General features: G+C 42.1%; 1 protein-coding gene across 1 annotated transcript; it reads left to right on the forward strand.

Annotated features, from left to right (window-relative positions):
- Positions 1 to 234: 234 nt before the first annotated feature.
- LOC306667683 (uncharacterized protein) lies at positions 235 to 13,442 on the forward strand (the record flags this gene model as incomplete). The annotated part of the gene is made up of 3 exons (XM_079150402.1): positions 235 to 301; positions 443 to 632; positions 12,857 to 13,442. 3 exons carry the CDS (start codon positions 235 to 237, stop codon positions 13,218 to 13,220), a joined length of 621 nt encoding a protein of 206 aa, XP_079006528.1. The 3' UTR covers positions 13,221 to 13,442.
- Positions 13,443 to 14,139: the final 697 nt, after the last annotated feature.

The following is a 14,139-nucleotide window of genomic DNA, read 5'->3' on the forward strand; positions in this document are numbered from 1 at the left end:
CCGCGCCCACCGGCACCGCCCCCGCTCCGCCCGCCAGCCGGCGCGCTGCTGCTCCGGGAGCGTCCGACCCGTAGCGCAACTGCCGCAGGGGTTGAACGCTACCTGGGCCGCGACCCACACCTTTCCGCCACCACGTGGGCTTTTTAGCACTCCCCAAAAGAAGTGTTTTCGTCTCTGGTCGTTGAGAGAGGGGGTAATCCTGAGGTTGCCCACTTCCCACTCCAAGCCGAGGGGATGTCGGGGAGAGAAACACCTGACAACCTGCAGACAAGCCCCGGAGAACCAAGCTGGAGGGAATCTGGTGCCGCTCTCCCAACACTGGATCCCAAGAGAACCTTTATCTGTGCAACAAAGACCTAGTTCGGGGGGTGGGGGCTCTAAACGTGGGATGTCTAACTGCACTTGAGAACTGGTGAAACCCCTTCCCACAACCCGGTCCTAGGAATCAGAAAAGATGGAAGCTTAAGTGTGGCCCGGCTATGCCAACAAAAACTTTACTCTGGGTGCCTTTTCAAGTTTGCGGGCCTGTCCGGCTGGACGCTACTAACAGCCACCATCGTCCAGCCCCGCGATCTCAGTACCTTCTGGTTGGCTGATAAGCTGCAGAGGCAGCCGGTTCTGGGGCTGAGCAAGTCAGTAAACAAATCTTCTGAAGTCTCACCTCCAGTTTTTCTAATTTCCCCCAAGAATACAAAAATGATCCCGGTTGGTATGAATGCCTGGCTACAAAAATGGCAATTTCACATAGGTCCAATGACTGAGATAAAAGGCCAATAAATAAGATATAAGATCAAAGACTGCATACCGATCTGCATTAGAGTTCCCTCTAGGGATCCTGTAACAAGCTAAAGAATCCAGAAACCTTCCTGATCCATTCTCCGATTTCTGTCTTTTTAACTAAAGGAGGAGACCTTTCTAGGTACTAACTGCAAGTTCTGCCATGGCTGCAGGGCCTTGGGTGTACCAAACCTGGGGCCCACCCAGAACGTGTGTCTCTCCTTACCCCGGTAGCCCAGCGTCCCCCAAGTCTTCAAATGCAAAATACATGGAGCACTTTTCCGTCTGGAGGATGAAGGTGTTCCTCCCCAACACTTTTCTCTTGCTGTTTCTCATTCTGTGGGCTCTGCTTAAAAATCAGCTCCCCAGGGAGGTCTTTCCTGACACCTCTGTATGAAAGCACAGCCTCAGTTCAATCCCCTTGTTGCTTCTCTGGTTCCTATTTATATTTCCTTTGACCCTTTATTACTGTGTGTATATGCTTATATGTATATGTGTACATATATATTTTTGTGTGTATATTTATTTATAAATAGTGTTACTTTATGCTTATAGATATAAAATTATATATGGGCACATATAAATGTGGACTATAAGTATATTTGTACGTATCATAACATACATTCTCTTCATGGGTCTCTTCATTTGTCATGGGTCTCCTCTCCTAGAATGTGACCTCAGTGAGCGATGGACTTTTGTCTATTTTATGCGCTACTCTCATCATTTAGGATAATGCCTGGCAGGGTGGAGTGAGGGTTCACTAAAGAGAATACACTGAATGAATCAGTGTGTAGCACTCTTTCTGGATGTGGGTATCAGAGCAAAGAGTCCTTCCCAGAAACTCCTGAGGCCCCTCCTTGCTCTGAACACTAGTATGGGAAAGGGCAACCTGAGAGAGCTCAGAGTTGAGAAGGAGGCACTGTGGCCTAGACCCCACTGAAGTCCCCAAGAAATTAGGCTGGGGGGCAACATGTGATCCAAAAGTCAGGTAATAACAGCAAGTCTGGTGGGCCCATGGGGTAGAAGCACAAAATAACCCAGTGTCCCAAACAGTAGGCAGAGACAGCAATAGAAAGTCATAAACAGTAGTTGGAAAGTTTCTCAGTGTCACAGAAAAAGGATCAGAAGGTTCATCTCCAAGTTGAGCTTCTTGTTGCTCTCCCAGGAGGGAGGTCCAGGTAGCTGCAGGCCTGAACAACCTCAGATTCTAGGAAGGTTACCAAAGATCTCAGATCCAGAAACTTAGCAGGGACCCGTGTCCAGAAATGGGGTAAAGGGTGAAGTCTCAGGAGAGTTGTCACAAGGCAAAGGCAAGGGTCAGGCTTCCCACCAGCAGCAGGGGTGAGCTCCAGAGGCCTTTGGCATATAGTCCAAGTGGGCCAGGCTTGATAATCTCATTTGTCATATCTGGGTTGGGGCTGGGGCCCAGAATCCAACTTCTCTGTGTATTGCAACCCCAACTTCTCTTACTGATAAGGGTACCAAGAAATCCACCCACATGTAGTTGTATTCCAAAATTTTGCAATTCAACAGATATTTTTGAGTATGTACTATACATGTCAGCTATATGTGCAATATGTAGGTGGATACGTAATAGCTAGACAAGGAAACAAAAATAGCAGACGGGCCACAGTGCTTTAGACAGAGGGTGAGATTCAGAAATAGAGATCAAGAAAGACAAAGGTCTTTGGGGGAGTGGTCATGTATCAGTTGCCATGACTGAACTGACCTTTGCAGTCCCTGAGGGGGACATTCTTTTTTTTGTACTTTTTTACTTTGATTAGGGTAAATGGCACAATCTCATGTAAAGGCACTAATTCAAGGGAAAGAGTATTCTTTACCAATTTATCCCTACATGAACTTTAAGACATCCTTCCTAACCTAGCATTTTCCAGATATCCAACATCACTAAATCATTCATTTTATAGTACTGTAAATACCCAAGAATATGCTGATAAATTCTTTAAAATGATTTTTTAAAAAAAAAGCTAAATATATAATGTTTTCTAATTTGCTTGATATAAGTGGTACAACTGGGCTGATTTCAAGCTTACAATCATGAAGTCACTGAACATGGAGTTAGAAATAGGCCATCTGGCTACAGGTCTCCAGGATTCACCTTTTCCTACAAAGCATATGAATGTAGTACCTGTCATCCATAGAACACAGCTGAGCACTTCCTGTGCACTCCAAGGCCCTGTTTGTATTTTGTGCCAGTTATAACTGGTGGGCCTGGCGATAGCTCTGGATTACAATGGCAGCAGCTCCTGTCCCAAGGAGCAAGAGCTGTCAGTGGTGTTGAGAACCAGCGTGAGGCTCCTTGATGAACAATCTTGTTTTACACTATTCCTCTTTTCCTCCTAAGTCTCCTCTCAAGCTTTATATTTCCCCTTGCACAGCCACCCAAAGCCTTAAGAGGCCCTGTCAAGGTACACTCAGCCACAGCACAGCCATGAATCAACAAGGCTGGGTGCCTAGGATGGACTTGAGTCACATCAAAGACAAAGACAGAGGCAAAGAGAGCCAGCTTAGGGCAGTACCTCCAGAACTTGAATATGCACAAATGCTTCTTGGGATCTCATTAAAAATGCAGATTCTGATCCAGAGCCTGGGGTGGGACCTGAGGGTCTGCATTTCTAATAAGCTCAGGGAGACAGGAAGTTGCTGGTTCAAGGACCATATTTTGAGTAGCAAAGGCTTAGGGTCACACTCACTAGCTTTTGGCCGGATCCTGCACCTAGTGGTGGTGTTGCTAAGAGCAAATTACTTCTCTGTAGGCTTTTTCCTCACAGAAATATGTTGCTCCTTGTCAGGACAAATAGCATTGGAATAGCCCTCCCACATTCGTCCAATAGTTAGGATCCACAAGCTTGTGTCAGGTGTTAGCAATTGGGAAGGACATTCGGAGAAGATACTCTGATTTCCAGGAATCCTGAAACTGGTGTTAGGGCTGGGGATTGCAGCTACATTCCTGGGTGGAATAGGAAGGACCAAGAGAGATCAGATGAGGCCATAACAGAATTAGATAGGAGGTGATTGGTTTGGGCTATTCCTGTTTGAGGCCCTTGGGTGGACCTATATGTTGGGTCTCAAAATCACCGGTCTATGAGCTGAGTTAGTTTCCCCACATTCTCTATTTTATTTCTTTGGAACCACTCCCAGCACTTAGACATAAACACCTCTGTCTCCTCCTTTCTTTGAATAGTAGTTATAATTATCAATTCTATGTCCTTAATGAGAAATAAATATCTGTTGACTGAATTACTAACTCTATCAATAGTCAACATTTAAAAACAGTGACTGGGTTCCAAGTACTATGGTAAAATGTTTAACAACCCTAATCATTTATTATTTAAAACAACCCAAAAGTTTCAATGGTAGAGTGCTTGCCTCTCATGCGTGAGGCCTTTGATTCAATTCCAAGCAATCCTTGCAAAAGAAAACCAAGCCAGAATATAGATACTATTGTTGTCCTTATTGTACAGTTGGAAACATCAAAAATTAGGGAATTTCACAAAGTCACGCACGATGACACAGAGCAAGACTGTGTGCTAGAGCAACCTTCCCCCAGACTACATTCTCCTGCAAGCACCAGTTAGTTTCACTTATGCGTGCCACCCAGCTCTCCTGTAAATGATTCAATGCAGAAGCAGTGCCAGCACTTAGTATTTGTCAGCAAATGTGTGCTGCACTCACTGCCAAGCAGCAAATGGAGAGAATGTGTAGGTCTGGCTCTCCTGCCACTTTGTCATGAAGCTTTTATTTAAGCCACCAGCTGTCATCATTTTTCTCCTGGTGAGATCACACTGAGAGCTCCAATTCTCGTTGAGGGAAGCCTCTCTTCACCTCTCTGCCGAGTGTGAGGTCTGTGAGCTTACGTAACATTGCACCTACAGCCTCAGCCCACACAAGAATTATGCAACTGCATATAGGATTCCTTGCAGTGTTTTCTGGAAACATGAGTCTCTTCAGAATACACATCCATAGAATTTTGACTAAAGCAGATTTTCTGACCCGGGACAGTTTGTGTTCTGCCTTTATAAATGACTTTGCCTCAGAGAACTTGCCTGGTCCTAAGTGAGCTGGAGGTGAAAGACTTGTTACTCTACAAATAAGACAATGTTCTTCATGTTTGTTCAATTTAATTCCATTCTGATGTCTGTCCAAAAAACAAACTGGACTTTATCAGCATTCCACTTTCTCTTTCATACTGTGCTGTATACCACATACTATTTTCTAATTTGGTCAAGAGAAAAGTAATCAACTAATGGAATATAACTACATTTCTAAATTCTCAATTTATAGTTTCAAATATTAGTGGCATTTTGTGCCAAACCATGGAATCCTTCCCAGAATGATAATTTGATCTTTCTATGGGCTACATTTACCAAGGAGAAAAAAGAGGAGGGAGTGGCTTTAGTATTCCTGCATTACCAAATATTAATAATTAGGAGGGCTCCCAGCTGACTTCTATGCTATTTACCTTTAGCTTTAGGTCAGTCCAGGCATGTTCAAGGGACAGAGGAAGGAGGTGAACTGCAAGGACTCACATCCCATGAGGAGCTGAAAAGCCTTCTAGAAGGGTCTCATCCTAGGGGTTTAGGGTGGCAAAGTGCAGGGGATAATCAAGGACTAAAGGGTCTCTCAGCATTGTGGTTGGGGAATTCATAGACTCATGTGGTGTTGCACAGATTGTGGCCTGTTTTGGTCTCTTGTAGCTCCAGCAGGTGCAAGTGGAGCAGGGTCAGCGCCACATCACTGTGTGTGGTACGGTTGTGAAGGAAGGCCCTAGCAGAGAGGTGGCTGTCAGCACTAGCACCAGCACCTCTCTGCAGCACGGAGGGTCAGAGGGCTGAAGGAGAGGGATGGGGGAAGACACCAGGTGTGGCAGGATTACTGATCTGTGCAATACAGGAAGAACTCTAAGGGAAGGCTCAGAGCTGTCAGTGACTTGCAGTATCTTAAGGGTGATGGATAACAGAGAACATTCTCACTCATCACTCTAGTTGGACATTATTTTTACTTACAAGCTAGGGTAGCCTAGGAAACATGGGTTGTATAATGAACATATTCCCCAGGATTATTTTTGGAGGCCTTTAAGAATCCAAAGATTCATAAAAATGGTGGCGGAGGCTTCTAACTTTCTCTATGACAAAATTTCAGGGAAGACCTTTCTGTCATGGCTTTATGACAAAAGTTCACTGTCTGTTCAGTTGGCAAATCTTCACACACACAAACAACAGACTCATATTCAGCATTCTTTACCTGAAGAACAGTTTAAACTGCCTACTAAGTCAAAAACACTATGACAGAGGAGAGATGCAGCTGCCTAAAAGGATGGAGTATCTTGCCAGCCCAGGGTGTCTCCTTGTATGCATCTCCCCATGTTCAGCAATATCACACACTCCTCTTTGATGAGGTCTCCTTTGCCATTTCATTTTACTTTTTTTTTTCTTCTTTTTTAAATGAAAGCAGAATGGAATGTCAGATCTGAGATTACCTCACGGCTATTGTGCTCAATTTTCTAAACCCATTCTTTTCTTTTGTTTTACTCATTGAAGAAAAGAAAAGATGGTGGGGGGAGGGGTCTCAGGAGAACATACCAACATAAGCAGATATGCTAATCTGTGCAGAAATAGTACCTTCCCACACTTCCAGATTAGACATTAACCCAAGTGAACAGATCTCTCAAATGCAGGCAGCTCTGGAATGTTTACTCCTCTGTAGGTATTACATTTTTGTTTTTCCAATCGATCACTTAAGCATCACATGCCTCTTTGGCAGATGTCAGTTTTCTCCATTTTGAGATCACTTTTCCTGTGGAATGATCCAAAAATCTCATGGGCTGAATAGGGACGGTAGGTCAGGCCTTGCTGATCACCAGCCTTAGAGAGAACAGGAGCCCATAAATGTTGTGATTGGTCATTGCCAACCTGTACAGTAGAGGGGTGCTGCTGAGCCCACAGTTGCTGGGGTCTCCAAAGCAGGTTAGTTCTTGTTGGACATAGGACTTCACTGAGGGACACTTGGTGAGGATGTTTGTGTTTATACTTTTCAGGTGACAGCTTTTTCTAGAACTTGAACAGAACATCAGGGCCTGTTTTCAGGGCACATACTTGATCCAGGGAACCAAAGAAGAAGGTGGGAGAAAGAGTAGATCCTTGAATTCTAGAGCCAAGAGGCCTAAGACCACCTCTCATCTCATTTCCAGCTCTCTTCTAACCAGAATGAGGCAATGAATTGCAGCCATGTAAAGCACAATCTTGCTAAAGTCATTCCTCTGAGGTCAAAGACATTTGCTCACCAACATTTGCATAACTAGTCAAAATGGTGAAGTGATTCTGAGAAGAACAAAGTGAATCTGATTATTGGTGACTCTCTGCCTCTTTTGCCTGAACCAAGCTGCAACCAGCTTCCTCTCTAAAGAAGAGAAGATAGCAACCCTGCTTATGGACACAGGCTTATCTGCACCTGAAGGTCAGCAACTTGACTCCATAGTCACTACTACAAGAGTGGGAGCAGGACTTAACCAATCTTATCCAGAGATAAGGACAGCAGGGTGATGCCAGGGCCTCCAGGTGGTCAGGGTCTGTCAAACTGCCGTGCAAGCGAAGAAAAAGAATCTAGGCTACAAACCAGAAACCAAAAAGGGAAAAGCAGTGATATTAAGAATTTACTAACTTACTGTGTGAGTCAGTTTTCCATTATTGTGACAAAATACTTGAGTGATTCTTCAACTTATAAGGAGAAAAGGTTGATTTTGGCTCAAAAATTTCAAATTCATGGCATGAATTTTACCATTCATCTTGTTATTGTATAGTGCTGGTTTTAAACACAAATGTAAAGATAATTTAACTTATCTGTGCAATCACTGAAATGACACAATTTGTATTTTTCAACTCATATGTGCATATGTATTTTGTTCATACTGCACAGAGGAAGTGTTTTAGTTAGCTTTTTTACTGCTGTGACTAACTAATTTGACCAGTACCCTTACAGAGGAGGAGAGGTTTATTCGAGGGCTCACGGTTTCAGAGGTCTTAGTCCATAAATGGCTGGCTTCATTCCTTGGGGCTCCAGGTAAGGCAGAACATCACAGCAGAAGAGCATGGCAGAGGGAAGCAACTTGCATCATCAGGAAGCAGAGAGAGTGACAGAGGGTATCTCCACTCGCCAGATACAAAATATATACCCCAAAGCCACAGCCCAATTTCAATCTTCTCCAGCCACACCCTACCTCTTCAGTTACCACTCAATTAATCCCCATCAGAGGAATAAATCACTGATTGGGTTGCAACTCTTACAACTCAATCATTTCTCCTCTGTACCTCCTTGCATTGTCTCAAAGTGAACTTTTGGGGGACACCTCGCAACCAAACCGTAACAGGAAGTGCTTCATAAAACAAATTCAACAGTGCTTACTTCATTTCTGTCAGTAGATGGATAAGAAAAGACTGAATTGAAAAGAATTTTGTTTCAGAAAATAGATGAAATTCATGGTTTTTCCATTTGCCAGGAGGGTTTGCTCTTGGGAGTTATCAACACAGTTACCTGCTGGCAAGGGATTGTTTGTGTGTGTATTGCTACCATCAAACTCACTCAGAAAACTGAAGAGAAGAAATAGTTCTGAATTTTTTCAATGAGGCTAGAGTTGTCCTAATATTAAAACCAAAGAAAGCTATTAACATAGAGTGGGTATTATAACCAATGCCCCTTATGAATATAGATATTAAAAGTCTATATTAGTCAGGGTTCTCCAGAAGAACAGTCAATAGGATGTATTTAGAAATTATAAATATGTAATGAGAAATAGGCTCCCATGATTATGGAAGTCAAGGAAATCCACAATTTATCATCTGTAAATTGGTGTCCTAGAGAAAGCTGGTGGTATACACTAAGCCCAAAAGCCAGAGAGCCAGGGGCATTGATGGTATATGCCTAATCTGAGTCTGAAGGCCCAAGAACCTGGAGCATCAATGTCCAAGAGGAGAAGAAAATGGGTGGCCTAGCATAAGCAGAGAGAATTCTTGCATTCTCCACCTTTTAGTTTGATCTACACCTGGAATAGATTGAATACTATCCATCCATATTGGTGAGAGAAATCTTCTTTACTCTGTCAACTCATTCAAATGCTAACCTCTTTTCAAAATACTCTCATAGACACATCTGAAAATCATCTTTTACCAGTTATTGGGCTGCCCTTAGCCAGGTCAAATTGACACATAAAATTAACCACCCAAATTCCACCCCTTCTCAACTTGGCACTAGATCATAACTCTTTAAGCCAAATAGATAAATAAATAAATATCCAAATAAAGACAATAGCAAGGTCATAATTCGACTAAACACAATACAACTATCCTGTATACAACCCCAAATGAACCAATCCCTTCCCCAGAAGTGGAGGTGAAGTCCTTGAGTGACATTTACTCTTTTCCTGATACCACATAACCTTGATACTATGATGTAAAATTAACAATGCTTAAACAATGACTCATATAAATCCAGAAACTTTTATACTACATGTTAACAGAATGAAAGAGGAATACAAGCAAAAGTATTTGCTTAATATATGTACATTTATACACAAACACATTCATAATAAAACAAGGAGGAGATGGACACTCCTGACAATTGGAGTGCTCATTTCTATAACCAGTCACATAGTCATAACTGTCATCCATAATTACCTTCTACTACACATTCTGTGTTCTTGTGTTCTCTCTAGAAACACATCAGTGGGTTGTAGTTCTTTTCCTGGGAACTCAGGGTGACTCGGGTGACTCAGCTTCATTCCTGAAGGGGAATAGTAGTTCTGCCTGGATTGGGTTGTTGTAGTTTTCCAATGATCTTAATCACAGAGCATGGACATACTAAGAGACACCCTAAGGGATTACCTGTGTTCCAGACATACTATTTCTCACCCCTATATAGAGTAGTAGTCCATTTCTCCCTTGGCAGTCTCAATTGATCATACTCTCCTGTACATTCACTTCCTTCCTGGCCTCTTGACTCAGTCATGAGCAGCCCAAAGTGGCCAGATAGCAACCCTAACTTCTATTTCAATGGAATCATTGTCATGTCTCCTGATGGAATCATTTTCCCATCTGGAACTCAGAGCTTTAGGCCAGAATAAGGCTGTAGTAATAAGACATGAAGATTTTGCTAGTGGGTTACTTGAGGTAACCATCCCTTAATTCTTAGAGCCCTGAATCATGGCTAGGGGAGAAATAGCACTGTATAATCAATGCCAATTCAGAGCATTTATAGCTTCCGGGAAAGCCAGCCCTGGTCCTGCAAGATATTGTTACTGAGTCTTTGAAATACCATTCCACCACTCTGTTAAACTAGCTTCTTCAGGTTAGTGGGGAACATTAGAACAGTGAGTTCCACGAGCATTGGCTCATTGCTACACTTCTTTGACTCTGAAGTGAATTTCTTGATCAGAAGGAATGTCGTGTGGAATAACATGTTGTTGGATATGGCATTCTCCAAGTACATGGATGGTAGAGTTGGAGAAAGCATTTAATGAGAAGTCAGATTTTACCTATGATTTAAAAAATACAATGAACTTAGTTGGAACTTAGTTGATTGGTCCAATGTAATTAACCTGATACCAGTGACTAACTGGCTAATCACCTCAGAGAATGGTTCCATATTAGGGAGTCAATGTTAGTCTCTGCTGCTAGCAGATTTGGCGTGCAGCCATGACTATAACCAGGTCAGTTTTTGTGAGTGGAAGTCACCTCCATTCCTGGCACCATATCTACTTTATTCAGGCATGGATGGGAAAGGTTTATTTGTATCCATAGAAAGATTTATCTTATCCACTTCATTATTAAAATCTTCCTTTGGTGAAGTCATCCTTTGTAGAGCATTTATAAGAGACACAAATATCTTCATGTCCTTTGCCAATTTAGAGAGGTCTTAGCCACCTACTTCTCCAAATTTTGTCACCAATTTTCTAATTACCTTCCTTCCATGTCTCTGGCCATGCAGCTAAACCACTGGCTACAACCCATGAATTGGTATATATTCAGATGTCTTGCCATTTCTCCTTCCCACTGGAAGAATTTCCCTTCACCTATGTGCTAGAGGAATATAACATAAAGGGACTGTAATGCTTCAGCCATCTACTTTCAGGTGGTGATCACAGATTGTGAAAAATCATCTGTACCTAAGGCCTGAATCCTCTTTCCTCTGTCAACTGATTGTAGGGAATTCCTGAGGAAGTACAAGCTCACAGAACAAAGGCAGTGTAGCACAAGCAAGGAACTGTGGGCATTTGTATCACTTCTGGTAACTTATTTGTGCCTTCAAAACCTGATAATTTATATGTCACTCAACTTTTAATGATGGAGCATGGTGAACTTCACAGCTTGGTGGGTCAGATACACCTAGTACATGATAGGCATGGTAACTTGGTGGTCCATGGTCAAGCATTCAGTTTCTACTAAGACACAGTAGCAGGCCAGGAGCTCTTTCCTCAAAAGAGAGTAACTATCTGAAGATGATGTCAGGTCCTATGCTATAATTCAGTTATAAGGGCCTGCTGAAGGCTCCAAACAGAATCCTTATCTGCTACTGATATTTCAAGACCATTGGATTTGCCGTATCATATAACCCAAATGGCAGAGCAACTTATATAAATAACAGATACTTTTCTTATCTAGGCCCTATTCAAAACTAGCAGCCTTTAGGATCATTTGGTAAGTGAACTGGAGTAATATACCCAAATGAGGGTAGTTTTGCTTTAGGCCCACTAAGCATTGCACTTCTTTCTTGGTTGTAGGCGGGGATAGATGCAAAAAACTTACTCTTCACCTTAGAAGGGATATCTTGGCATTCCCTCTACCACTGGAACCCTAGAAATTTCATGAGGTAGAAGATTTATGAATTTTAATCAGATTTGTTTCCAACCCTCTGACATACATATATCTTACCAATAGACCTAGAGTAGGTGACACTTCTTGCCTGTTAGATTCAACACCATAATGTCATCAAGTTAATGGACCACGTTGTATCTTGTAGAGAGGAAAGACAATAAAAAATCCTGAAAACTGAATTATGGCACAAGCCTGAAGAGTTGAGTAGGACATAGAAGGTGTGTTGTTGGCCTTGTCAGCTCAAAGTGAACTGCTTCTGGGTGTCTTTAATAATGTGTGGAGGGGGGAAAAAGCATTTTCCAGATCAGTAACTGCATACCAGGGGATGTGTCAAAGCAATAATTGCTTTTATTGCCAAAACAATAAAAACACATCTGGTATAGCTGCTGCAATTAGAGCCAACACTTGATTAAGTTTATGATGATCCAGTGATTCTCCCAGATTCATGGCTTCTGCACAAACCAAATAAGAAAGTTGAACAGAGATATGTTAGGAATCACCATGCTTGTATTTTTCAGGTCTTAATGGTGGCACTAATCTGTAATCCTCCTGGAATGTGGTGTTGCTTTTGATTTTCTAGTTTTCCAGGTAGTGATTTCTATTTGTCCATACCTACCATTATAGCCCATTTCATAGGGAACCAGCTAGTGTATTGTACCAACTCTTGGTATGACTAGTCCAATTATTCATTCTGGAACTAAAGAAATGATCATGGGGTGGGTTTGAAATTTCACTGGACATACTGAGAAAAGGAACTAAAGTAAAATCCCACTGATCACCTGACCACCATAAGCCCTTACTCTGGCTGGTGTGCCACAGTGATGTTTTGGGTCTCCCTAATTAGTGTCTGATCAGAGTGTTGCATAGTCCCTGAAATCTCTGATTATTTCCTCTTTCTCAATATGGATACACTGGTAGAATATTATAGGTCTTTTGAGGTAGGGCTAGGTCAAAGATTAATGATATATATTTTCAGCATTGTATGCCGATCCTTCCTCAAGGAAACATGGTCTCCTTTTCATTCAAGGAGTTTTGGGTCTAAAAACTGAATCAAGTCTGAGAGTTGATTGAAGAGCTCCAGATTTCTCTCATGAAAGAAAAGAAATGAAAATGAAAATTTGATTTGATATTCAAAAATCAATCAGTGTATTGCTTTTCACTGAAATGAAAATATAAAAAATAAAAATCACAAGAAGAGGCGAGAAAGGCCCCCAGACCGACCAAAGCCGCGCCCCACTGCGTCCCCGCATCCAGCGCTTACATCCCACCGCCGCCGGCGCCACCAGGCCCAAGAGAAAGGCTGAAGGGGATGCTAACGGAGATAAAGCCAAGGTGAAGGACGAACCACAGAGAAGAGCAGCAAGGTTGTCTGCTAAACCTGCTCCTCCAAAACCAGAGCCCGAGCCTAAAAAGGCCTCTGCAAAGAAGGGAGAGAAGGTACCCAAAGGGAAAAAGGGAAAAGCCGAAGCTGGCAAGGATGGGAATAATCCTACAGAAAATGGAGATGTCAAAACAGACCAGGCACAGAAAGCTGAAGGTGCTGGAGATGCCAAGTGAAGTGTGTGCATTTTTGATAACTGTACTTCTGGTGACTGTACAGTTTGAAAAACTATTTTTTATGAAGTTTTATAAAAATGTAGAATTTTGTTTTACTTTTTTTCTTTTTTCTTTTCTTTTTTTTTTTTTTTTAAGCTATGTTGTTAGCACACAGAACACTTCATTATTGTTTTCAGGGGAAGGAGCATACGTCACTAGTAGAATGTCCCCAAAGCTGGATTGCTGTGGGGGGAAAACATTTTCCCCTGCTAGTTTTGAGAGACTTCCTCTTGTCTCCCAAGAGGAGGGATTCCCTGATGTTGGCACACTTAGCCACCTTGGCACAAACACCTTGTGGTATGAAAAAACTCAAATTCATCTTATGTCCTCCTCTTCCTCTCTGCCATCGGCATAGACTTAACTCCCCTAAACTCAGACCTGTTGGGACCTATCTCCCAACAATTGGTTTTTACCAGTGTGTCAGGCATTTTGGACTTCCCAGTGACATCATTGACATATTGTCCTTCAGAAGAGCAACAATTCCTTTTTTAGATCGCGGATCTTCAGATTAATAATTTTTGCCATTTTCATTTCATTTCCAGAAAGTGCGGGTTGGCTTGTGAACAGTTGTTAAACAACATGCTAAATGTGAAATGTCAACCCTCACTCTAAACTTTCCCTATTCAGAGCATCAGATAAAGATTTCATTGGGTTTTATAGTGGCTTTCTGATTTTGGTAGTACATCGAAGAAGGGAGTTTGAAAGTTGTATACTGTTAACGATTGTCTGCCCATGTCCTGCCTGAAATACCAAGATTGTTTATGAAAAGTATCTTTACTAAAGCTGGATACAGTTTGGCTTGGAAAACAAAAATAAATAAAAATCACATAATTATCCTGATGCACTGAAAGCATGTGATAAGATTCAAATGGACATTTAT

This window comes from Sciurus vulgaris, assembly GCF_902686455.1.
Source record: "Sciurus vulgaris genome assembly, chromosome: 8".
Lineage (NCBI taxonomy): Eukaryota > Metazoa > Chordata > Mammalia > Rodentia > Sciuridae > Sciurus > Sciurus vulgaris.